Below are 27,451 nucleotides of genomic sequence, written 5' to 3'. Positions count from 1 at the left end.
GATCTTTATTCTATAATGGTTTTTAATGCCATGTGTTTTCTCTATGATAAATCTAGAGAACCCTATGGATAGATGCATGTGCCCTACGTGATCCAAGGCTAAGGAATGAAGTAATTTGGATTCCCAGCACTAACACCTACTATTGATAACTCAACAGTAAATCTTATCCAATAGCTTGTGTGATTAGTAAACGGGATGGCTACTTGCAAAGCTATTAGTGACTCATGATTAGATTTGTTGAAGACTCGAATCTAGAGCATGAAGGAGTAACTTGCAATAGTGGAGTCATTATTCACATCTCAATTTGACCTAGCTCACACTCATTTCCACCATAAGATTTGTATTTTTAATATTTCTTTTTATATATTAAATATTGCAAAAGAGTTTTTTTAGGTTGGATGTACTTTGATATTTGTTATTTCTAGAGACTACTTATATTGCTCTCTCAATTGAGTTATGGTCATCTATTAGATGGTTGATTTGGATCATATATATATATATATATATATATATATATATGATGGTCTTATACTATGAGAGTTGATGGAGGTAATGAATTTGGCAAATTGTGAGACATAGAGATAAGGAGTAAGTGAGACATGGGAATAGGTGTAGACATAAGGAGGCATGCAAAGAGATGTGTGGAAGGAGAGAAAGAAAGACAAAAGATATGTGGGAGGAGAAGAAAAGTCATAAGATAATTACATATATATATATATATATATATATATATATATATATATATATATATATATATATATATAGTTTTTTCAAGTTTATTATTTTTGTGACAAGAAAAGGTGAGTTGGTGATGTGATGATATTATTCATGAGATATTTTCATGTAATATTTCTCAGATTTATATATTCCATATATACCAAGTATAGTTCTTTTCGAATTTATTATTTTTGTGACACAAAAAGGTGAGTAGGTGGTGTAATGATATTATTGATTAGATATTTTCATGTAATATTTCTCTTATTTATTCATTTCCATATCAAACATTTTTGTTAATTGAGCATGTATATATAACAAGTTTATTGTAAGAGTATTGCAACCAAGTGCATGATGGTTAAGACCGTTTTAACTTAGGATTTAACAAGATTATTTTTAAGAGTTAAGAAATTATAATCTACATTTTGTTACATAATTGTTAAGGGGAGATATTGTTGATACATTATATTAAGTTAGTAATTTTGTGTTATTATAGCACAAAGTCTAATATATTATACTTTCAAGGATCTTATCGGTTAGAGTTGAGTTTGAGCTACTTTACAGTCCATTCATATTTGAAGTACATATATTTTGGATGCATTAAAGCATGCATGAGAAACAATTGTTGCATACATATATACTAAGTGAAATTTTGGAGAGTATATCAAAAATAAAGTCAAACGAGTAAACTAAAGCTATAATGTTCAAGCGTCATGCATGGGACGTTTAAAAGTCCATGGACAATTAAAAGTCCTCGATTGGGCATTAGAACATTGATGTCTCCACTTATATATTTTCAATTTGTTTTCATATTTTAAGTGGTTTTTTTATCATTTTAATTTAAAAATGCCTCTCCAAAATACTCTCATAGGGTTCTAAAATAAAAAGACGTTTTCCTAAAATTTAAAAATATAGAAAGAAAACACTCATCTTTGTACTTTAGATTTTTATTCTTAGAACTTTAAAAAACGATGTTGAAAGCAATTTTAGTAAAGAAAAGGGTGCGAGGGTCCACTAGCCTCAACATAGGGTTGAGGTATCCATTGAGGAGCACAAAGTGTTTCATCGAGGATGTGAAGCACAGAGTCTACTAATGATAAATTTAATGAAACTAAACATTAAAAATTAAAGATGAATTTCAGTTTATTTTGATAATTGATTTTGTTATTATATGATTTTTATTTAAATGTTTAATATAATATGTATGATATTTCAATAATATTTTTTTAAGTGTAACTTTCAATTGATGTCTAGAGTTATACTTTGTGGTTTTTTGTTTGTTTTACTTAAATAAATAAATAGTATTTTTTTGTTTTAATTTATCACTTTTCTTAAGACAATTTTGTCTTAATGAAAAAAAGTCACTTTCTCCTTTTGCTTTTGAATCTTTCACTTTGTTATAATATTCACATTTAATTTCTCAGTCAAACTAAAGCCAAATTCAGTTTAAAAAAATTTGGATGACCCCTATTTTAAAAACTAGTTAAATTACTTTAATTTTGAACAATTTGAATAAAAATTAATTTGATAAAAAATAGTAAATTTATCAATAATTTAATCCAAAAAAAAATCTACAAAATTTCAAATCCACAACTAAAATTTTACCACATATTTTTTGCCTTCTAATTCATTCATAATGAAATTAAATTCTATAAATTATTGTGGATTTTTTGTTCATAAAATAAAGATAAACAACACTAAAATTCATTTAATTTACATTATAAATAAATTTACTGCAAATTCTCAAAATTCAACTTCTTATGTGCAATAAAACTACAATAATTCAACAACCATCAATTTCCAATAAAAAAATTAATTAAAATTTCAAAACTTAATTCATATTCATCTAAATATTCAGGACATTAACATTTTTAAATAATTTTGAAAAATAAAAAGTTAGGACTTAATACTTCTTTAAGTTAAAAAATCAAATTTAATAAATTAATCTCAATAATGAAACAAGTATTTTAATTGCAACTCCATAAATCCAAAAATACACTACATAAAATAAGTTTTAACTTACAAAAATTACTAACATTTTCTGGACAATCAACCATAATTCAATCCTAATTATTATTCTAATTTCTAATCTCCAATTAATCACATCATTAATCATTATGAAATTTTTGTATGGTAAAAAAAATTTATATTTAAAAATATGCTTAATCTTTTTAATTATTAATTTTTAAATTAAAATTATATATATATATATATATATATATATATATATATATATATATATATATATAGAATAATTAATTTTATGGATAACTTTATCAAAAATTGTTTTTTAAAGACAAAATCCAACCTGTCATATATTTTGGGTTGAAATGATAGTTTAATGGCATTGCCCACAGGCCACAGGTACCACTTTCCCCTATCCCTCTCCTCGACTCACGCGAAATATTATAGAAGCCACCTCCCAACTATTCAAACGACAACATATTTGAATACGATATGAGAATTAAAAACACAAAAGATAAAAATAATAAATAATAATAAAGTGGACTATTTTGGGCATTCACAATGAGATATTTTGTGAAAAGTTGATTGTTGGTGAAGACTTAAGAGAGGTGGAATATAATATTTTAACATATTTTATAATAATATTTTTTTAGTCTTTTCTGATATTTCAAAATTTTAAAATAAAAAGATATTACGTCCTCATATCTAACATTCAAAAAAAAATTGATTTTTAATTTTTGTACCAATTATTATATCGGATGAATCATGTTCAACTAAGTTAATCTCAGATATGCTTACATCGAATATCTTATAAAAAAAAAAAATTATGATTTTTAGCTATAAATATGCATGATAAATTTTAGATTGAAAATAGATTTTCAAGAATTATTTTTAAAACCATGATGAATTTTGAAATTAAAATTTGAGATGTTTTTTAAGCGTTTTCAAATAATATTTTGATGAATAATTATTAATACAATGAATAGATAAAAAATAAAATTGACTTTGGAAACAAAAATTTGTTTCAAAATCCACCATATTAAACAAAATAATTTTATTTGGAAAATAGGTCTTGGTTCGTTTACATTGGAAAATTGTTTCAAAAAAGAATATTTTGGTAAAAAAACCGGACACCATATTGGGTATTTGGGTTGGGAATTGGGAGAGAGGCTTGGGAAGGGGGCAGGTGTGATAATGTGAGTTAGGAGACTCTCCTTTTCAATAACATCCGTGACCTAAGCACCCAGCATCAGCAGTGAACAACGCTCCAACTCCCTTCGTGTCGGCCGAATCTCCACATCAATGCCTTTCTCAAACGGCACCATCAATTAATCAAGCCACGTTAAATAAATTCACGTTCTTGGCGGTGGATGGAAACTTCTGCAATGTGCACCTGTCTACCATGATTTCAATTTTCAATTTTCAACTGGAAGGTCATTTGGGTCCCCTGAATGGCTTTTTCAACCATATGATTTATTGCCTAGGCCAAGGGGAAGTAATTTGAGTCAAATGATTGATTGGCCTTTTCAACCGTTCCATGAACTCAATTGGTATGAACTATGAAGACGACAAAAACAGGTTAAGATAGGCGAAACAGTTGGCTTGAGCAATATTAGAAAAGCCATAATAACGTGGCCCAAGGCTCAAGTAGACAGGAGTGGGATAGCATTAATTTTGGGTACATATCGGATTAGCTTAAAGCCTCAATCAAAGTGGACCACCTAATGGAAGGATCAATCAGCTAGACAACGGACACTTAACCACCCATCAATGGGGTTGGTTGTAGTTGGCTTCATTAATGTCACCAAGGCCAAAGGTCTAACTTGTAGTAGGGCAAAGATCAGCCCGACTTCTCCAGGTCTTAAAGCAAATCATTTTATTTTTTTTTTCACTTTTAGGACACAAGTAAGAAAACCCTTTAATATCAACTATATTTATGAAGCTAAAGGTATAACTTTCCTCGAATGGCATTACAACATAGGGGTAAGAGTAATGTATCCCAACAGCAGCATCAGCAACAACAATATTGGAAGCATATACGTGGAGTACTTAATTTTGCCACATACAGCTCTAAACTATATACATTATCGTCCACGTTAATTTCAACTTTAGCAAATGGGAATCAAATATTATTCTTATTCCTGCATAATTTACCACATTCAGCTTCAAACTATTCGCAGAATCTACGTCAAGTTTCTTCTATCTCAGAAAGGAATCACAGATTATTCTTATTTGACATTATTTTCGTGAATGTAAATTCAATTAATTCCATCTTCACTTTTTATTCACTAAATCTTATGATTTAAGATCAAAATTTTCCTTAGTCCCTCCAATTGCAAAGTAAACATCTAAGCTAATCACTTCTAATGATTTTCAATGTATCAGTCAGGGGGAGAGCGGGAAGACATGCTAGGCATGATGGAACCACCATATAATTACAATTCAATATAATAAATTGAGATGAGCAAGCAGCTTTACTTTTTCCTTGTAACAAAACACATCACAAATATCCATTCTCCCACTGAGAAACCAAAGTATCCCTCAAAATATTTCCTATTTGGGTTAAAAATCCTTCTTTCGTGTCAAGAAATCCACCCACTACTTATGCCATGAACCAAACACATCAATCCATTAGTGAATATAATGATCAATTTTATACATAAAATGTGCCTTGATTGATAGGCTCCCAAGTAAAATTAACTTCATATACACACTGAGTTGATATCAGATCAAAGCTCACACAACCAAGAAATTTACCAAATATCAAAATATCAACCAGTAGAAAATAATGAAAAATTTTAACAGAGACATGAGGGTGCCTTCAATGATAATTTGAAATTGTTTGCCATCAATGAGCACTCACAAGGAAAGGATGCTGGCAAACCCCACACTCAATGGTCTCAGATCCTGAGCTGGGAACTTGGACCTGCAATAATCAGCATTACAGCCACCACATTTATAACATTTGATGTAATAAATGTTATATTACATTTAACATTTAAGAATTTCAAACCTAAAATTCTAAAAAGCTAAAAGAATTTCAAACCTGCAAATGGACAGTGCAAATGGGACAGGCAACTTCTTTCATCCGCTTCCCAGATCCATCAGACTTGGAGCCTGCAAGAGTAAAATCATAGCTCATAACATGAGGACTGGAAACACTTCTCAAGCTATTTCATTGCAAGGTGTTTGATACTCTAAAAGTGGAGCTAACATGATATCTTGACTTGTCAATCACCCAACAACAGGAAGACATTAAACAAGATTGAATCACACAAAAGCCAATTTTTGTGAACTACACAAGCCTAATCAAATACAGTGTGGACAACGTACATGACATGATGGATGAGTGGACTCAAAGTTGAAAGTTCTAATCATGTTTAAGCAGTAGATCAAATACAGAATCTGATGTCACACCAATTCCACCCTTTCCCTTCTTGTCAGGAAAGGGTTTCAGAAGGGGCCTGTGATAATGGTTGTGGCCCAGGTGTGGAGCTTTTGAAAGTGGAAGCAAACCTTTGTCCCCTAAGTGTGGTTTTGGCTGACGGTAGCTCTGCAGCGATCTCTTCTGGGAAGGAAAGGGCTCTGGTAGTGGTAGAGGAAGAGGGTCAAGAGGAAAGGGACAGTGAGATGGGGAGGCTAGGGTTTGAGGCAGAATCTGTTGAGGCTTGGAACTCAAGTTGCCTCGCTCAGTTCAGTAATTTTCTGAGCATTCCGACTAAGGGCTAAGAGGAGAAGATCTTAGCTTTGCTTAAAAAATTGAAAATGAGAAAAGATCAAAAGGCCCAGTTGTCCGGTCCTAGAAAGAGTAAGATTGGATCCTCAAGGTTTGAAAGGGAGCTTAGAAGGTTGGAATGTTCAATTAACTTTAGAGGTTCAGGCAGTGGAAGAGTTCTCTCTAGAGAGAATTGGGGTTTGGATTCTGTTGGTAAATGAGACTAAGAGGATGTTTGCTTTTATAACTTTTTGCTGAAAGCAAATTGCTTTCAAACTTTAGGTTATTTATTTTTCTACTTTTTCACGACCTATTATAAATTTTTTACTGAATAGAAAAAACTAAAATATTTGGCTTTTCTTAATAGAAAAAGTAACATGTTGGTTTTTCTTTACCTTTTAATACTTAATAGAAATAAAATATTACAAAAACAAACAAATTAATACTTAACACTATTAAACACTTTAGTTTTAAATTCTATTTAGAATTGAAGAAAAAACCAAACCACCTAAGAATTCTTTCATGGAATGTGAGAGGATCAAATCAATGATTACGGCTCAGAGAGCTGATTTGGTCTTGTCTTCAGGAAACTAAGTTTTAAAGTCTATTGTGTAGCTTGGTTCATTCATTAGGAGTGGGCAGGTTCTTGGAGTGGGGTGCTCTCAATTCTCAGGTTATGGTAGGGGGAGTGTTAGTCTTTTGGGATAACAGGTTGTTAAAGCTGACTGGTATGGAAATTAGGGATTTTTCGATTTCCAATCGATTTAAAAATATTGAGAATGGATTCTGTTGGGTTTTTATGGGGTGGCATGGCCACTACTATTGGGAGGTTCATAGAAGCTTTCTGGGAGGAGTTGGGGACTATCGGGGGTTTGTGTCAGGATCCTTGGTGCTTAGGAGGAGATTTTAATGTAATCAGATTCATGAGAGAACAAAAATGAGCTTCTAGGTTGTCTTCAACAATGAGAAGATTTTTAGAAGTCATCGAGGACTTGGAACTGCAGGATCTCCCTTTGCAGGGGGGTTCTTTCATGTGGAAGGGAAGATTGAACAATCAATTTCAATCAAGATTAGAAAAATTCTTAGTCTCTGAGGATTGGGAGTGCTATTTCGGTGGGGTTCTTTAGTGTCTTCTCTGCAGACCTGTTTTTGACCACGGCCCAATTTTTGTTACATGGTGGAGGCATAAAAGGAAAGGTCCATCCCCGTTCAAATTCAAGAATATGTGGTTGAAGGAGAATGGTTTTAAGGATTTGCTAAGAATTTGGTGGAGGCGTCTCCATTTCAGAGGGTCCTTCAATTTCATTCTATCTGAAAAACTGAAAGTGCTTGAGGCTATTTTAAAGATTTGGAACAAAGATGTGTTTGGAAATACTACTACTAGAAAAGAGGCAACCTTGAACCAGGTGCTATTTTGGGATCTATAGAAGGGAATAGGGCTTTGTCTGTAGAAAACAGAATCTCAGGAAGCAAGCTATGGAGAAGTATAATAAGTGGGTGTTGATGGAAGAAACCTCTTAGAGGCAAAAATCTAGGGAGTTATGGTTGAGGGAGGGAGATAGAAATACTGGTTTTTTTCCACAAAATGGCCTCAGCTCATAAGAGAGGAAACTCAATGGTGAAGAGCAGGATCAATGGGACTTGGGTAGCAGAGGAGAGAGAGATCAAAGAAGGGGTGGTTCACTTCTTCCACTCTCTTTTGTCTGAATCAAAGGAGTGGAGACCCAACTGCAGTGAGCTGTCGGTTGGGGTCTTAGGAGGTGAGGATGCAGCGATAGAGGTCCTTTTTTCCGAGGAAGAGGTATTTGGTGCTCTCTCAAATCTTAGTGGGGATAAAGCTCCCATACCCAATGGCTTCTCCATGGCAATTCATTTAGGATTTTTTGAAGTAAGAAGTTATGGGGTTTTTTAAGGATTTTCATGAACGTGGTAGGTTTGCGAAGAGCATTAAGGCCTCTTTTCTAGTGTTAATTCCTAAGAGAGGGGGAGTGAAGATCTCAGAGATTTTAAGCCTATAAGCTTGGTGGATAGCCTTTACAAGTTGTTAGCTAAAGTGTTAACTAACGGGCTTAAGAAGATAGTGGGAAAGGTTGTATCCAAGTCCCAAAATGCTTTTATGGAGGGTAGGCGAATCCTTGATGTCTCTTTGATTGCTAATGAGGCTATTGATTCAATGCAGAAAGGCGATGGTGGTGGTATTCTATGCAAGTTTGATATTAAGAAGGCGTACGATGTAAATTGGAATTTCATATTTTGGTTGCTAGAAAAAATGGGCTTTGGAGCTAAGTGGATCAGTTGGATCCACTAGTGTATTTCTATTGTGAGCTTCTTTGTCCTTATCAACAGAAATCTCTCTGGTTTCTTCCAAAGCTCTTGGGGCTTAAGGCAGGGGGATCCTCTATCCCCTTACTTTTTTGTGATTGTCATGGGGGCCGTCAGTTGTTTGTTGAATAGAGCTAAGGGAGGAGTCTTGTCAGGGTGACAGTTTAATGGTAGAGGAGTGGGAGTGGAAATCTCTCAATTGTTGTTTGCATATGACACTTTAGTATTCTGTGAGCCTCCTCTGAATCAATTGACTTCTTTGAGTTGGCTACTTATATGGTTTGAGGTCATGTCAGGGTTGAGAGTATACTTGGAAAAAAGTGAGCTCATTCCGATGGGGGGGCTAGAGAATGTAGGAGAGTTGGCTCATGAGTTTGGTTGCAAGTTGAGCACGCTCCCATCTTCTTACTTGGGTCTTCTCTTTGGTACTCGTTTCAAGGATGTGGAAATTTGGGATGGTGTGGAGGAAAGGCTTTGGAAAAGACCATATATTTCCAAAGGAGGTAGGCTTACCTTGTTTCAAAGTACTCTTTCCAATATGCCAATTTATTGTCTTTGCTTTGTATTCTAAGGAAAGTCAAATTGAGGTTAAAGCAAATCCAACAAGATTTTCTTTGGGGAGGTTGGGCCCTTGAGAGAAAGCCTCATTTAGTTAGTCTATTGTCTACTCAAATAAATGCAAGGGTGGTTTAGGAGTGAGGAATTTAGTGTTGATTAATAAGGCCTTCCAATGCAAGTGGAGTTTGCGTTTGGCACTGGATAGGGAGGCCTTTTGGAGGCAAGTTATTTGTAGGAAGTATGGGGAAGAAAAGGATGGGTGGTGTTCTTGTGAAGTGAGAAAGATTTGGGGTAGATTTGTTGAAAGCCATCAGGAGAGAATGGGATATGGTAGGCGGCAATATGGTTTTTTCTATGGGGAATGAGAGGAAAGTTAGATTTTGGTAGGACAAGTGGTGTGGAGACAATCCTCTGTGCACCTCTTTTCCCTCCTTATTTGCTATTTTGTTGGCTAAAGAGGCTTGGGTGGAAGATGTTTGGAACCATTCTAGAGAGGGAGTTTAGGATCCTCGTTTCTCTAGACAACTCAATGACTAGGAGGTGATTGATGTAGAGTTTTTTTTTCCAATATTGCAAGGGAGGAGGGTGTGTAGTGACGTGGAAGATCAAGTGGTATGGACAAAGTCAAAGGAAGATAAATTTATTGTCAAATATCTCTATAAGGCTTTGAACCAAAAAGACAAGGGGATGTTCCTGCAAAGTGTAATTTTTTAAGGCGCTCTTAGGCGTCCTTTGTAAACTACCTATGTACTTTGGGCACTTTTCTAAAGTGCCTTGTTTTAATATATTGCTATTTATCCATCAAAAAAACTTGAACCTGCCATATTGGTTGGACTAATAACTAGAATTCTTACCTAAAATATGAACCATTCTTTTTTTCTTTAGTCTTTATTTATTATTATTTGTTTTCTTTTTTTGACAAGGACCGTTTTATTTTTCATTCATTGAAACCTAGAACATCCTCTCATCCCCACCTAGAACATCCTCTCATCCCCACCCTATCCTTTTTACCACTTGAGCCAGGCCACCTATCCTAGGCTTTAAGGGCATTAAAATTGAACATTCACAAGGACAAGCAATAATTATCAGCATTAACTGAGATATAGTGATGAGAATGAATCTCCAATATATATATCAAGAAAGGGAATTAGAATTAGAATTAGTTACAATTAAAGTAGCATTAGTATTACTTGGAATTAAATTAGGAATAATATTTGTTGGAATCTAATTAGGATTAGCTAGTTAAGTTATAATAAAATTAGAATTTAAATCATGCTAGATTATTAGAGACCTAATAGACTTTGGATGTTATAATTAGAATTAGAATCATAATAAGTTATTAGAATCCTAGTTGACTTTGGATTTCTTGGAGAAACTTATAAATAGGCTAATCAACCTAAATCAAAGGGATAATTGAGATTAATAATATTATGTTTTCTTTCATTACAAGGTTTCAACCCTCAATGGTGAGAATCCATTGATTTTCTTCTAGGTGAGACTCCTAGAAGGCCTTAGTGAAACTTTAAGGTTTTCGATCTTTTCTTCGTTGTTTTTTTCTTTTTCTCTATTTCTTATCTTATATTTTTCTCTACCATAAAATTTATTCCTTATTCCTCTTCCTACACCCTAAAAATAAAACCCTAACCCACCTACCCTTAAGTGTAGGCAACAATCTTAGGGTTGTCCTACATCAATTTTGGTATCAAAGCAAAAATTCTTGGCATGAAGGCATAGGTAATTGAGGAGTGGAGCAACATATGCAAACATGGTTGACGGCTACAACCTTTTTATGCTGTCATTGGTGAACATACCAAGGCTAAATGAAGAGGAGGATTGGCGACGTACTAGCATCTACTCGTGTTTCTTTGCCAAGGGAGACTATGTACTTTGATTATTGATGGAGGTAGTTGTTCCAATCTAGCTTCAGAGGAGCTTATTGAGAAACTTAATATAAAGACAGAAGATCATCCAAATCCATATCAAAGAGCATGGGTAAATGACACATCTATTTTGGTGAGTTCTCGTTGTCTAGTGACGTTTAATTTCAGTAATAATTTTGAGTTATCAGCATGGTGTGATGTTTTGCCGATGAAAGCCGCCCATATTATGCTTGGAAGACCATGACTTTTTGATGAAAGGGTCCAACATGATGGATATGAGAACACTTAACACACTTGTGTGCAATGGGCATAAGAAGATCCTTCGTCCAATGAAGGAAATACCACCACATAAGCAACCAAAGGAAAAATTAGCAGCCTTAAAAATAGAAGAGCTATCAAATACTCTTACAAAAAAGCAAGTCAAAGTTACTAAAAAGGAGGAAGAAATCATCAATGATGAATCTAGAAAGCAAGAGGTGATGAAACTAATCCTAGATCAACCAGTAGAAGAACTCAAGGAACTTGTAGAAGCTTCAAAAGAATCGATTCTTGATTTCCCCTAGGCCAAACATGATCATGAGTAGTGGCAAGCATGAAGAATCTGCTAAAATTTCTTTTGAACATAGGGAATTCAAAAATCTTATTCTTCCACAAGACAATTCACAAGAAGAGTGTGGGAAACAACTTTCCACAAGCTTGTTGAAGACACATAATTATTTCCAGAATTATCAATTTGTTGTACAACATCAAAAAGTTTTTCAAAGTCTAGTATTTATTTTGTGTGAAATTGAACAAGTTCAAGAGATCTTGAGATCCTATCTTACCATGGGAAAGAGACGACAAAGAAAGAAAGGGTGGAAGGCATAGCTTGGAATTTCAATTCATCGTGGAAAATCACTAAAACTCGAGGTCAAGTTTTTTTTCAAGTCGGGGGGAATTGATGAGGATGAATCTCCAAGATATATATATCAAGAAAGGGAATTAGTATTAGTTACAATTAAAGTAGGATTAATATTACTTAGAATTAAATTAGGATAAATATTTGTTGGAGTCTAATTAGGATTAACTAGTTAAGTTATAATATAACTTGAATTTCAATCATGATAGGTTATTAGAGTCATAGTAGACTTTGGATGTTATAATTAGAATTAGAATCATAATAGGTTATTAGAGTCTTAATAGACTTGGATTTCTTAGAGAAACCTATAAATAGGATAATAAATGTAAATCAAAGGGATGATTGATATTAATAATATTATGTTTTCTTTCATTGCAAGGTTGCAACCCTCAATGGTGAGACTCCATTGATTTTCTTCTAGGTGACTCCTAGAAGGCCTTAGTGAGACTCTAAGGTTTTCGATCTTTTCTTCGTTGTTTTTTTCTTTTTCTCTATTTCTTATCTTATATTTTTCTCTACCATAAAATTTATTCCTTATTCCTCTTCTTACACCTAAAAATAAAACCCTAACCCACCTACCCTTGAGTGTAGGCAACCATCCTAGGGTTGTCCTACATCATAGACTTTAATTATGAAGATTGCCAACTAAAGAACCCCTATTGAGTGAGCTTGCAGATATCTACTAGTTTCATTTCATAGGTCCTGTAGTGCACATACATATACAAAATGTGGAACAGGATAACAGATAGGACTACAGGCTAAAGCATATACAACTGCCACCTCTGATATAAAACAAATATTCCAGCACGGAAGATTACCTGATGATGTCTTGCGATTTCTCTCCATCTCCTCCTGTCACAAATCAACACCATCAGGACAAAAACAAAACCAAAAGTAGACATACAGGCATATAAAAGAATAGATGCTCCATGGTGGCAAAATCTAAATCTAGGATCCAATATTTTATTAACCAAAACTGCAAGAAGCATTTCCAAATTCAATGAAATGTTTAGCAAAGTCAAATTTATTCAGGTATCATAACAATAATCAGCAACTAGATCTAGTGTGTTGGAAACAGAGACCATGAGGAAAGAGTTAATGGGATTTTGAAAACAAGTGATTATTGCTGGGTGATGCCAGAGCCAGGAACAGTTAAGTGGAGCAAATTGTAACAAGGTAGCCATAATGGAAGATATAGCCAGATCACATCCTTTTCAGGGAGATCTAATGCTTATTAGGTATTTATATGTTAATGAAAATTTAAAATTTTTTCCAGAAGGGGAAAAAAAAGAAGAGGAAATTACAACAAGATTAATGGATTCAAAATTGGCCAATCAGAGGGTAATAAGAAACAGCTGCAGGTGGGTACATCCAAGGAAGAGAAATAGGAAGGGCAGAAGTGACTCATAGTTTAGTAGCAGCTTTCATAAATACTGGATTCACCCTCAAAATAAGAAATCTGAACATCCTCACTAGAAAAGCTAAACATGTTTAACAATTTACAGAATGAAATAATTTATCAGCTCAGAGTAGGTAGAGCAAGATGTGATTTCATAAACAAATTTAGACTCATCAGCACAAAAATAATGGTCAGACTTGAGTATTGCCATATTAAGCAAAAAAGAAATTCCTCTATTTAAATTTAAATCTTAAGATTTGTACCATGCAGAAATGAAACTGAGGCATAAAACACCATAGGTTTAAATTGCAAATTATAAGTCACCTGAAGTTTCCGTGCAAGATCCTCATGACTTTGCAATGCAGGTTTGTTGGCTGCTTCCTTAGCATTACTCAACCTCTGTGTCACTTCAGCCTGCAATGGAACATGAAATCAATAGATCTGAAGATATCGGTTTTATTTATAAGATATACATGTCTATGCAAAGTGAACCAAATGCTGCCTAAAAGGCCATCCTTAGAATGCTAATAGTTGACATTTGTGTCTCAATAGTTCTACCAGTTTCGTGTCTATTCAGTTTCCTGTCCCTTCAGAAACTACGAGGATATTTTGTTTGGATGTTTACGGGGGTTTATGGTCCTGTTTTGGCTGTGAGAGAACACTTTTGGAATGAGTTGAGTAATATTAGAGGCCTCTAGAACAACTTTGGTGTGTGGGAGGGGACTTCAAATGTAGTGAGATTCCTGGAGGAAAGGAGGAACTGTCAAAGATTCTCAGTTTCCATGAGGCACTTTTCAAAGGTTATCAAGGAGATGTGTCTTACAGATCTCCCTCTGTCTGGTGGATTGTTTACTTGGTGTGGCAGATTAAATAGCTGGATCATTTTCTTGTGTTCGATGATTGGGAGAATCAGTTCAGTGGTCTGTTCCAAAGCACCCTTCCAAATCCAGCCTTAGATCATGCACCAATCCTGCTTGATGGTAGAGGGATAAGGAAAGGAAAGACACCATTCAAATTTGAAAATATGTGGTTAAAGGTGGAAGGCTTCAAAGATCTTATCAGGAACTAGTGGGAGGGGTACAGTGTTCAGGGTTCCTTTAGTCACATTCCAGCGGTTAAGCTTAAAGCTTTGAAATAGGACCCTGGAATAAGGAGGTTTTCGATAATTTTTCCACAAAAAAACTCAAGGTCTTTGGCTTAATTAGGGTTGTGGGATGCAAAGGAAAGGGTAAGGGCCCTCACAGTGGAGGAATATGAGGTTAGAAGGGGGTGGTGAATGAGTTTACAAAATGGGCAAAGATGAAGGAGATCTCTTAGAGACAAAAATCAAGAGAGTTGTGACTAAAATAAGGGGACAAAAAGACTAGGGACTTGTTTGGCAACTATTTTTTAAAATAGTTTTTTGTTTTCCAGAACAAAAAAACTAAAAAACACGTTTGGTAACCAAAAACTGTTTTTTGTTTTTTGTTCTCTGAAAACAGAAAATAGGGTGTTTTCAGATAATATCTTTTAATTGTTTTCAGTTATTTTTACTTGTTTTTTGAGAGTTGTTTTAAATTATAATTATATAAACATTTATAATGATAAAAAAATAAAACCCTAGACATAAAAATTATTTTTTAAAAATATTAAAAACATATTACAAACATTTCAGGCTATCAAACAAACTTTTACTCTACCAAACATCATAAAACAGTTACCAAACAAGACCTGGATTTATCCTCAAAATGATCAATATTCGAAGGAGGCAATTTTTGGTCAAGTTAAGGGTAAATGGTGAATTGCTAGTCGGGGAAGACAACATTAAAGAAGGGGTGGCAAATTCTTTTCAAAGGGTTCTTACTAAGGCGGGGGAGTGGAGGTCGAGTATAGATGAGCTGATTTTTTATTCCTTGTTGTTTGCAAATTTAGAAGCCTTAGAGATCCCCTTCTCTAAAGAGGTCCTTACAACTTTATCTAGCTTGGGTGGTGATAAGGCCCTTGGTCCGAATGGCTTTTCCTTGGCTTTTTGGCAATGTTGTTAGGATTTTGTGAAATGTGAGGTTATGGAGTTTTTCGGAGAATTCTATAACTTGGGGTACTTTGAGAGGAGTTCAAATGTAATGTTTTTAGTATTGGTGCCTAAGAAAGGGGAGGCAAATAATCCAAAGGACTTTAGACCTATTAGCTTGGTAGGAAGTTTATACAAACTCCTAGCTAAGGTTCTAGCAAACAAACTTAAAAAGGTGGTCGATACCTTAGTCTCAAATTTTCAGAATGCCTTTGTGATATGGAGACAAATTTTAGATGTTTTGATAACAAATGATGCCATTGATTCTAGATTTAAAGACAATTTGAGAGAAATGCTATGCAAGTTTGACATTGAAAAGGTTTATGGCCATATGAATTGGACTTTGTCCTTGTAGTTTTGGAAAATAAAATTTTTGATAGGCTTGCAGTTCTAGAAAAAATGGTATTTGACTCCAAGTAGATAGGATGGATTAGATGGCGTATCCCCACAACACATTTTTCTGTCTCAGTAAATGGTTCCCCTTCAGGCTTTTTCCAAAGATGTAGGGATTTGAGACAAGGAGACCCTATGTCTCCTCATTTGTTCATCTTGGCAATGAAGACTCTCTCCAACTTACTCTTTAGGGAAAGGGAAGGTGGTTTTATTCATGGATTCATAGTCAAAGGAAGGCACAATGTGGGAGTAGAGGTTTCCCATTTGGTTTTTTGCAAATGATATCTTCATCCTTTGAGATGCTAGTAAGGAAAATCTAAAGCACTTGAGTTGGTTCTTCATGTGGTTTGAGGCATGTTTATGGCTCAAGATTAATCTGGAGAAAAGTGAGTTGATTCTAGTTGGGGATGTCCCAAATATGGAGGAGCTTGTTGAGGTTCTAAGCTGCAAGGTGGGTGCAGTCCCAACCACCTACTTAGGTCTCCCTTTGGTTGCTCCTTACAAGTCTTCTAGCGTTTGGGAAGGGATGGAGGAGTGATTCCAAAAAAGGCTTGCTTTGTGGAAGAGCCAATATCCCTCAAAAGGTGAAGACAGACATTAAGATCACCTTATCTAGCTTACCAATTTGATTAAGAGGCAGTAACTCTTGAACTCCTATAAGAGCTAGCCTTTTTTACTTGGAAAGCAACTTAGACCAAGATTTTAACTCAAGATCAGCTCAAAAAGAGGGGTTGGAAGATGCCTCATAGATACTATATGTGCAAAGCAGAAGAAAAAATAGGTGATCATTTTCTCCTTCATTGTTTGAAATTTTGTGGCAATTGATTTTAGCTCTACTTTATGTATAGTGGGTGATGCATGCTTCAGTGAGAGGGTTGCTCTTGAGTTGGGGAGGCCGTTGTGTTGGCAAAAAAAAAAGGAAAAAGACTTCAAAAGTTGTTCCTTTATACCTTTTTTGGTCCATTTAGAGGGAGAGAAATAAGAGAGTCTTCGAGAATTGTGAAAGTTTGGACTAAACAATTAAAAGTTCTTTTTTGTATCTTTTTTGGAATTGGGTTTGTACATAGAGAATAGATCTATGTCGATGTTAGATTTTGTGGACAAGTTAGGCTTTTTGTAGGGTGTGGTTACTAGTTTGTTTGTATTAGTGCCTTCTTACTTTTTGGTTGCTTGGTATACATCGTGTATACTTTTTAAAATTTTAATACAATCTGCATTCACCTATAAAAAAAAAAAGTCTATGCAAGTGTGTGTACCAAACATGAATAGGATGATAACTAGTTGTGTGTCCTTTTCTAAAAGGTTTAACATGACTAAATGTCCCTAATCAACCAAGCAACATACAAACCCCTAAATCTTTCTCAAGCTTGCAAAATCATAATAACTCATCAATAAACCTAATGTTCGTTTTATTTATAAGATATACATGTTTATGCAAGTGTGTTCACCAGACATGAGTAGAAGGATGACTAGATGCAAGTCCTCTTCTGCAAGGTTGAACAACTAAATATCCTTAATTAACCTAGCAACATTCAAACCCCTAAATCTTTCTCGAGCTTACAAAATCATGATAGGTCATTAATCAACCTAACAATGCTCAAACCCCTGCATTTTTCAAAAGCTTGAAAAACCAATGAGAGGTGATGTCTCATTGCTGAACCAACTTCATCGATGGTCCATTTAATCATCCCAGTTTTTTTGTTTCTAAACACACGACCAAACAACTGATTTTCTGTCTTGTTTTTAGTCTTTGAAAATAGTAACATGTTTGGTAATCCCAGTAGTTGCATAACTAAAAACATTAGGCTGGTGGCAGTGCTTCAACCTTCAACAACATATGGCCTTGGGTAAGGGTGGAAAAGGATGGAGAAGTTCAGTCTCCTTGCAAACAAACAAGAAAAGGGTTACTGTTTAGGTACGATAGATGGATGTAGCCCAATGACTTATCCTCTGCCAGCTGCTTGTAGCAGAGTTTGACATATCAGCCAAGACTGATACAACTCAGCTGAGTCGTATCCGCCTCGGCCAAGCCTGCCACAAAACAGATATCCAAGTTTGACTCGGATATGGCGTGGATCAATTCAAAAGGAGAAGCAGCTTGGAACTTGAGCCTTGAGGAAAATCAATCGCAGATGGTTTTATTCTCATTCACCCAGTTGCAGAGAAAGAAAGAAAAAATGGGTTTGATAGAGAAGAAGAGTGCAGGGAGGATGAAGAAATGGGTCTTGGATAATGGGGTAATGGGTTTACCCGATGGGTGTTTGAGTATTTATAAAATCGGTAATGAACATAGCAGTATTTATACAATGGGCAATGAATATAATGAGATAAATAGAAATATAAATATAATTGATAAGAATTTAATTTAATTACATTTTAAATAAAACAAGGCCATCAGAACAGTATTTTCTCCTCCTCTATTTGATTTTCTTAAAAAATCAACAGCAGAAAAAATGAAGCAGCAACATTCCAGAACAACCTGTGCATTTTTAAAGAACAAAATGAAACCAAACTGATCCAACAGTGAATCAATTTATTGGACATACCAAATGAGGAGTTTTGTCTACTACTTTATTTCATTTTATGCAGCAAGTTCTGGCTCTCACACCTAGTTTTAGAAGACGTGCTTAATGCTTGTCTAGGCCCAAGGTGCAACCACTCCCTAGTTACAGCACCTCACTTATCAAGGCATCCACCTTGTGGGAGAGGTGTGTCTAGTCTACTTACTTTTCCTTTTTACATATTTTCATTCTTGAGATTTCTAACTGAATATTGAAATTTATGGAATTTCATTATTATTATTTTTATGCTTCTTTTAAATGTTTAGAAAATTAAATATTTCCTTGATTAAATTAGATTTTATATCATATTCATATACTATAAAATTGATATGCATCTTAGGTCACATTTCACTTCACTCAAAAGCACACCTAGTGTTGTGCCCAAGCTGTAGGAGACTTTTGTGCTTTAGGTGCACCTTGTGCATTTTAAAACTATGATCTCACCTAAAATGCTCTCAACATCAAAAGATACACTCACATTGCCACATTGCCTTTTTAGTGGAGCTATCTGGTTGCCCAAGTGCAAATTAAAATGTACTTCATTACAATTCTATTTCTTGTGCATTAAACTGTCCAATATTAATGGATATAGGGCAATCATCCAATATTACACTAGAAATTACGTAGAAAGGGATACAAAGAAAAATGATAAAAAGGGATTATAAGTGCATACCATGCATCGATCACAAACTCGAACTGGCTGAGCGCTCTCATCAGCTGTTAAAGCTATTCTACCATGAGTACACTTGTCACAGAAAATATCTCCGCAATTCCGGCAGTGATGCTGTAAATAAAGAGAGACAATACAAGGTTTACCAAAAATTTGAAATATCCATAAGAACATGAATTTTATTTAACACTTAACCCACAGGTAAAGGCATACCCTACGCACAAAAGCCCCAAAATCTGTCCCACAGGCTGTACACTTGGTAACTGCTTCATCAGGGACCTGAGAAATTAATTAAAAGAAAGGGCGGGGGAAAATGAGAAATTAAATTTTTAGAGGATTAATAGTGCACAATAATTATACCCTACTCAAACATGATCAGTCAATTCACAAGTTGGGAAAGAACCCATTCTTTTTCAGTAAACTCTCCCAAACCAGTACATGAAAGAAAATTATTTAATTATCACCTATTTCACAATTGGAAGTGAGCAAGGAGAGCATTGTGATTGCTTCCTATAAAGCTTGCTCAGCATTCACATAATCTTTCTAAGAAAGGGAACTGTTTATGTTTTAAACTTGCATCCACATAGTTTAGAAAACACTACTGTAAGAAATACTTAAAATAAATTAAATAAACAGCTTCTGAAAATTTACCAGCGCCAAGTTTGAGCCATATATTGGGTAAGCTATATCTAAAACAAGCTGAGACCCAAGAAAGGAGCTTTAACCCTTCTTTTTTTTCTTTTTTTCTTTTGATAGGCAAAATGGGAGAATATATTAAAAGTGCCTGAAAAAGAGTGCAATCTGACACAACATATACAGATAGAACCAATCAGGAAAGCAAAACAGGAGAAAGAAAACAAAAAACAATCTCTCTCTCCTTACTTAGTGCTCAAGCAATCTACAAAGTCTATCGTAGGCGGATCATCTATATAGACTCTAATCTAATCCAAAAAATTCATAAAAAGGAAGATTTGATTGCTTAAACCCATAATTTTGCATCTTCGAATGACCACCTATTCCTTTCATAAAATACAAAACAAATACAAAGGAGGGACCCTCGAGGCTCTCTTCTGCTTCTTCCTCACTAAAGAGTCATACCAATTCAGAAGAATTCCTTTTACATATGTCTACATCACCCAAAGCACTCTGAACAGCGAAAAACCCTGCTGTCATGTGATTATTGCTTTGGAACAGGGAAAGAGCAACTGACCAGCCAACTTTCTTCCCATTCAGACATGTAACATCTGTTCGGAATACTCCATCCCCTTCTTCTAAGCTGATCAAGCTTTAAGATCCTTGCCCAAATAGTTTCCTGAGCAAAGAAACTCACTTTTGTTGGCACCCATGGACTTCAAACTAACGCTGCACTTCTTCCCTGAGCTAGGAAAGTGTAGAAATATTTGACAGAAAAATTGCCAGTCTTGGTTTCCTTCAAGCTCAACCTGTCCTCAACATCCCTTAATGAACTTGAATGTGGTCTTAAAGCTCCACTTCTTCCAATTCCCCATAATAAAGTTATCTACACAAGTAGGGACTCCATGCCCTCCTCCCCTGATCTGTTCCCACATCCCAACTACCCAAGAGTCTTTAGCATGACAATAGAGAATAACAACAGGCAGGATACTTCCAAAGCACATTCATCGCATCATCTTTCCAAAACTTTACCCTTTTTCCATTATCCATGATGAAACAAGATCTGCTTCTAAATACCATCCAGTCAATTCTGATAACCTTCCACGACCTCACTGGATTCCAGAAGAAGCTTCAACCTTTAATAGTTTAAAATACTCCCTAGTTCATAACATTTCAGACATTTCTATCATGTAACCACATAGTTTTAAAAGGCGCAAGGCTCACCTAAGACGCAAAAGTATCCTACAGCTTAGGCGCAAGGCACGACACAAGGCGTGCGCCTAAGTGAAGTGAAACCTCACCTAGTATGCATATCAATTTTATAAAAAATGATCCGAAATCCAATTTAATCAACAACAAAAAAATTAAAATTTCAAACATTTAATTAAAAAAAAGTAATGAAATTATATAAATTTCAATATACAATTAAAAAACTCAAGAATAAAAAGTGCTTAAAAATGAAAAGTAAAATATACAAGGCGAGCCTCTTCAACAAGGCGCATGGTCTTGGCAAGCAAGGCACTATAGCTATGGAGTGGTTGCACCTTGAGCCTAGGTACGCTTTAAGCATGCCTTTTAAAACTATGAGTAACCATCATCCCAAGATCCTCCTTTTTTAGTTTTTCAATTATTGGAATTAAAAACAGGGTCTAAGAATGTTAGCTGAACAAACACCATAAGAAATGTAATTCTCGGATTGGGCTTTAACCATCTCGCCTAAAAATCAATTGGTGTTCAATGAGGGTAGGCCAAACCTTTTCAGAGCCATCATTTGGGTGACCTATCCCCAGGCTTAAGAGTAGCATTGTTGCATCCCAACAATCCCTCCCCCAACATGACGCTCCCATGACTCGAATCCATGACCTTTGGCTCTAATACCAATTCTTGGATCGAGCTTTAACCATCTCATCTAAAAACCAATTAGTGTTCACTGAGAATAGGCCAAACCTTTTATGGCATTCAACATCACACCCTACGGGCTTATTCTAAAACCATCGTTTAGGTGACCCATACCCAGACTTAAGAGCAGCATTATTGCACTCCAACAGTAATCATTCCACCAACTTTGGACAATTAGACAACTCACACTTGAGTCGAGAATCAGCACCCCAAAGTGAAAACCGATTGGGTAGAGGATGACATGTAAATTTTTATGTTACTCCCTATTTCAACATCATTTTTTCATAGGTTTCTACGTCATTTTGAAACCATCTTCTGCTATCAATTCCCAATTTCTTCCACATCATGTTAATCATTTGTATTCATTTAGTCATCCAACTCTCCTTCATGTGATTTCATGAATTTAAGATTAAAAAATACATGGCAGGAATTCAATCAATGGTAAGCAGATGTTTTCTTTGTAAAGACAAGGAAGAACCCATTCATATCCTCTTTCACCCTGCCAAGACAAGGGTTATGCCGACGGTTGTTGTTTTCCTTGTTTGGTGTATCTTGGGTGTTATCTTCCACGGTCGGAGACTATCCCAGGATAGCATGACTCCTTAGTGGGGAAAAAACGAAAGGTGTTGAAAGTCATACCATTGTGCATTTTTTAGACAATACGAAAGAAAATGAATCAAAGATCGTTTGAAAATGAGAAGCATTCTTACAAAAAACTAAAAAACATGTTCTTGGTAATCTTGCATTGTAGGTGAAGCTATACATAAATGGCGGTCCAATATTTTTAATTGATTTTGTTGATTGGTTGAGTTCACATTAAGGGAGAGTGGTTTTTTATGTTTCAGCTTGTTTCATTGTGCCTTTCAGTGACCGTTGTATATGTCCTATGTACTCTGGTGCACTTATTTTGGCACTTTTTTAATATTATGCTTGCTTCATTTGCCTATCAAAAAAAATTATTTGTATATGACTCACATAGAATTGACATGTAGTAGCATCATAGGACTCATGACATTGCTTACCCTGAAAAGAAAATGATATTATCTGTATATACACAATCTCACGTTCTAGCCTAAAGGTTTATTTCATGCACTAAGCATACATTTTGCAAATTTTTTCTAAATCTGTAATGATGCAAGCATTAATCACTCAAAAACATTTTGAATAGCAAATTTGATAAAACAGACACATCTAGAATTTCATCTCACGAAAGGCTATGTTCATAAAAGAGAGTGGAGAAGAAAGTAGATGACTAAAGAGGGTGATTATCTCCCTTGAGGAAGACTTCTTTCTTCCTTCAAATATACTAATCATGAAAAGTTAATAATTTTATGTACATAGACACCTAATAAGCATAAGAACAATAAAAGAACCCCACAACAGAACACACTCATTCCATACTTTCACAATGCATATAAGCAAATACAAATTTACAACAATATCATGGCCATTTTAATAAGAAATGCACAATTAAAATGATACCATCTCAAGAATTTCAACATACCCAATGATCTTTCTCCTCATTTCCAGGCTTTATTATGTTCATCCAGTCAGCAAAACCTTTCTTCTTCTCGGTAGGTTGCTCAGTTGTCTTTAAAGATTCGGAAGGCCTGCTTCTACCACCCATCTCCTTAATCTATATTTAGAAGAAGAACAAATCTATTAGCAAAAATTACAAATAACTGAATGCTGCAGAGTAGTTCCTCCCTCTAGCTTAGATGTCCATGTGCAACAAGTAGAAGACATGATCAAAGTTCACATAGGAGCTTGGTCAAAAAAGAGACACCCACAACAAAAGTTACTCAATTAACACAGAGATAACAAAACATTCTCTTTCTATCCCTTCATACTGTTTTCTAACATTATAGATTTCACAATGCATATCACTCGTATCATGAGTTTTCTTAAAGGGGGTAAAAAAAATTAAGGGTAGTTCAAATTGTTGTACCTTTTAAATAATATTCAAACAAAAAATGCCCGTGAAGTTCACACAGACACAAATGATAATGAATTTGAGAACTTCCCCAAGATTACAGACAATGAAACAATCTTTTAAAAGGTCTAAAGTGAACTTCAAGGTTTCCCAAACTGGTCCTTCAAAATTATAAACACATGCATGTATAACTGAACTCTAAGGCATCATATATATTTATATAATTTTTTATTAATCATCAATGAACTAGGAAAACAACCTGCACGGTTGCAGCTGTCACTGTGTCCAAAATAGTATTAGTGGTATAGCTATTTGATTGCAGCCTGATCCGTCTTGGTTCAATATCCACAGAACTTTTGGACCAAAATGCAAAAGTGGATGAGTCAGTGACCTGAACAAAAAGAGAAAACATTTCAAGATAATGCTACATATCCACCATAGTATACCATAAGAAAATATAGTGCTAAAAACTAAGACAGTAGAGGGAAATCCAAAAAAAGGGAAGCAACCAACTCACTTCACATCTTGTTATTGTCTCAAGTGGATATATTCTCAATGTTCGACTAGTGCTGGGTTCAAGCATACGAATTCCATCCAAACCAATCTGAGATGAAAATCATAAATCAAAAGGTGAGTAAAAAAATTAGTAAATAAGCAATAAAAAGGAGAAAGAAGCAAAACAAAACTTGGCACTTATATTATATACTATGATGAAAGCATTCCAAACTCAAGTTTTTTTAACATAAATAACTATACACATTCATTCCTCCAAAGGAAGCATGCAAATGCATCACATCCATTTGATTGGTCTACATCAACAAGCCCCATAAGTCAATTAGCGTTCTAAAAAACAAAAAATAAAAATTTTGGCAAATGGAAAATGGAACCAAAATAAGGCTCTGTTCTTCAAAAGAATAAGGGGATCAGATTGTAAATTGCAGATTATTGTTCAACAAAAAAAGACAATCTATTTCAGTATTTCCTTTCCTTTCCCTTCCCTCATTCTTCTTACATCCAAAGTCCAAAATGGGCAAAAATCTTGTGATATTGGTAATCAGAGGTTTTAGCAGGATAGGACATCAGAACCAAAACTAATACATATAAAGAGTATGGATCCTTAGTTCCAAAGAAGAGGTCTTAATTATAGATGGGACGTTATAAACTTAATAACAAGCAGATTTACCAATTAGGCAATTGACAAAAAATTGAATTCAGTTCAGATGAAAAAGTTTCAGAATGGTCTAAACAATAAATAAGTCCATGGCAAAAATTGATAAAACAACGAAATAAAACATAAATCATAAAGCAAATCTGTTAAAGCGAGCTTAGAAATTCCTAGGAAGTTCTCTGTGACATCTTAGATTTATGAATAAAGTAAATAACCCAATGCCATTCAACTAACCAATATGATCAATCTATCTACTAATAATGATGCTTGTTCAACGAAGGATTCATAGACCACGCCACATTCTCGTACTCATCAAATCCAATATAAATAAAACAACAATGAGATAAGCAAATCCATACGAACCTGACAAAGAACATCCATGGAGCTCTGTCCTCCACCTTCAGACAATAGCTTGACCCGAAACTTCTGCACCCCGCTCTTTACATCTTGCTGGGTCTCCGCCTTGGGCACTGCTCTCACGATCTTGGCAGATGGCTGGTCTTTACCAGAAGGAAAACTGATTGACCTCCCGTAATCATCAAAACCCACCCAAGTCGACGACTTTGGAGCTGTGCCTCTTGCACCATAGGGCTCCACCTTGCTCCCTTCGTAAGCATACACTCCATCACCATACCCCTCATCTCGAATTGAACCTAGATCGTACCTCGACGACACCCCACTATCCGATCTCTTCGAATACATTTCAGATCCTAAATCGGACCGTGTCCGGCTATAGCCTCCATATCTACCCGAAGTTTCATCAAAATATCCGCCAGTTTGATCAAATTTTGGAGTAGTCTCATACGGGTTCTCGTAAACGGGCGGCACGGAAGAGCCTACGTGGCTGTACGAAGCCGAGTAGGCAGGAGGATTTGCGTACGACGGATTAGCATTGGAATTGGGAATAGGGTTGGAGAAATTGGGAGCCGTCAGATGTTGATCGTACTGTGGATGATACGGAGGCTGCTGCGCCGGAGGTTGATACGAACCCTGAGCTTCGAAAGGAGGAAAAGACGACGGCTGAGGCGATGGATTGAATGACTGCAAATTAGGGCTCGGAGAATATGAAGGAGCCGTGGGAGGGATATTGGGGACAGGCTCGGGATTTTGCGGATATGGAGGATACGCGGGGGGATAAACAGAGTAATCGGAGGGAGAATAACTAGTGGTAAACGGAGGCGCAGAAGCGTAGGTCGAAGGCGAAGGATTTGGCTGGGGATCGATCGGAATCGAATTAGGATTGGGGATAGGGTTGGGGTTAGGGTTTTGAGGGTGTTGATATTGATAATAAGAAACAGAATTGTAATCTCCCTGTTGCATTGCTATCTCCGAATTAGGCTTTCGCAACCAGAGGAAGAGAGACGAAGCACCAACAGAACAACTCTCTGCTTGCTATATTTCTTCACCTTCTTTCCCACGCAGAACGAAAAAAAAAAAAAAAGAATATTGAAAAACCGGGGACTTCTTGCGTATGGACTACGTAGACGAAACTTTCAGTGCTTGATATTTGCCAATCATAGGATCATAGAGATGCGGACTCTGATCCCCCGCAAGATCTAATCTTTCTCAGTCCAAAAAAATTATAATTATTTAAAAATCGAAACTAATTTTTCATATATCATTTAAAAAATTGGTAAATTAATTAGAAAATAAGTAATAATTATCTTATAAATTTAAAATTTTGGTGATTTTATAGTTTCAATGATTTGAAAAATCCAGCTTGGAATGCACTCTCTTCTCTTTGAATTCAGACTCAACACCTAGCTTTAATAAGACAAAAAGCAATGAATTGATTGATTGAAAAACACTAAAAATCTATGAGTATCAATTATTTTTTTTCTTGAAAAATATAGAAGATTAATTTCATTCCGATTCCTTTGTGCTCCAAGGAAAGAGAAAATTTACCGGTTACTATTTATAATAAATAGTAACTTTTATATCTTATATAAAGAAATAAAATTTTATAATTTATACTTTCTTAAATAAATCTTATATATTTACTATTTATAATCAATTAAATATCTAAAATTTTTATATTTCACGATAAATCAAATAGAAAATTATTGAAATTGATTTCTGAAAACTTCTATTATTAAAAAAAAACATAAAACTAAAAACTCATTTAACAACTATTTTTTTAGAATAATTTTTTAGTTTTCCAAATAAAAAAAAATTGAAAAACATGGTTAATAACCATAAAAATGTTTTATATTTTTTATTATTAATAATAGAAAATATGGTATTTTTAAATAACATCTTTTAATTAATTTTTTAGAATTGTTTAAAAAATAATTATATAAATATAAATAATGATTAAAAATAAAATTTTAAATATAAAATTATTTAAAAATATGTAAAAAACAATTCAAATTCACAAATAAACTTTTGGTTCATAAAACATTATAAAATCATTTTTAAAACTATTTTAAAAAACTGTTACCTTAATTTTTCATTTTCAACAAGATATTTATAATAACTCTTCACTCATTATATAGTTAAATAAATAATCAAAATAAAATGTCTTTTTCTTTGTAAAAATCATCGTCCATAATGTCCCATGATGGAGAATAATTTTTCCTAGAAGGAAAAATTATGACTAATGATTTACTTTTTCAATTAAAAAAATTGAAACATAATAAAGTGGAAAATAATTCTAAATGGAATATGATGTTAGAAATTGGGATGAAAGGATG

At 34.7% G+C, this 27,451-nt stretch overlaps 1 protein-coding gene across 1 annotated transcript; it reads right to left on the bottom strand.

Annotated features, from left to right (window-relative positions):
* Positions 1–5,284: 5,284 nt before the first annotated feature.
* On the bottom strand, positions 5,285–26,170 carry LOC117906665 (protein FREE1). The gene is made up of 10 exons (XM_034819787.1): positions 25,122–26,170; positions 24,108–24,194; positions 23,850–23,981; positions 23,162–23,293; positions 19,339–19,404; positions 19,129–19,239; positions 13,776–13,865; positions 12,871–12,904; positions 5,726–5,796; positions 5,285–5,605 (listed from the first exon to the last, which is right to left on the bottom strand). Exons 1-10 carry the CDS (start codon positions 26,076–26,078, stop codon positions 5,528–5,530), a joined length of 1,758 nt encoding a protein of 585 aa, XP_034675678.1. The 5' UTR covers positions 26,079–26,170; the 3' UTR covers positions 5,285–5,527.
* Between the last annotated feature and the right edge of the window lie 1,281 nt (positions 26,171–27,451).

This window comes from Vitis riparia, chromosome 18 (genome assembly GCF_004353265.1).
Source record: "Vitis riparia cultivar Riparia Gloire de Montpellier isolate 1030 chromosome 18, EGFV_Vit.rip_1.0, whole genome shotgun sequence".
NCBI classification, from domain to species: domain Eukaryota; kingdom Viridiplantae; phylum Streptophyta; class Magnoliopsida; order Vitales; family Vitaceae; genus Vitis; species Vitis riparia.
Note: the sequence above shows the minus strand (reverse complement) of the source record. Positions and strands in the feature narration are given on the sequence as shown.

Excerpts from the sequence above, each read along its gene's own strand:
- LOC117906665 (XM_034819787.1), bottom strand. The coding sequence starts at position 26,078 with ATGCAACAGGGAGATTACAATTCTGTTTCTTATTATCAATATCAACAC. Across the intron at positions 23,294-23,849 it reads TGACAGCTGCAACCGTGCAG|ATTAAGGAGATGGGTGGTAG; the intron begins GTTGTTTTCCTA and ends TTCTAAATATAG. Across the intron at positions 5,606-5,725 it reads TTTGCACTGTCCATTTGCAG|GTCCAAGTTCCCAGCTCAGG; the intron begins GTTTGAAATTCT and ends TGATTATTGCAG.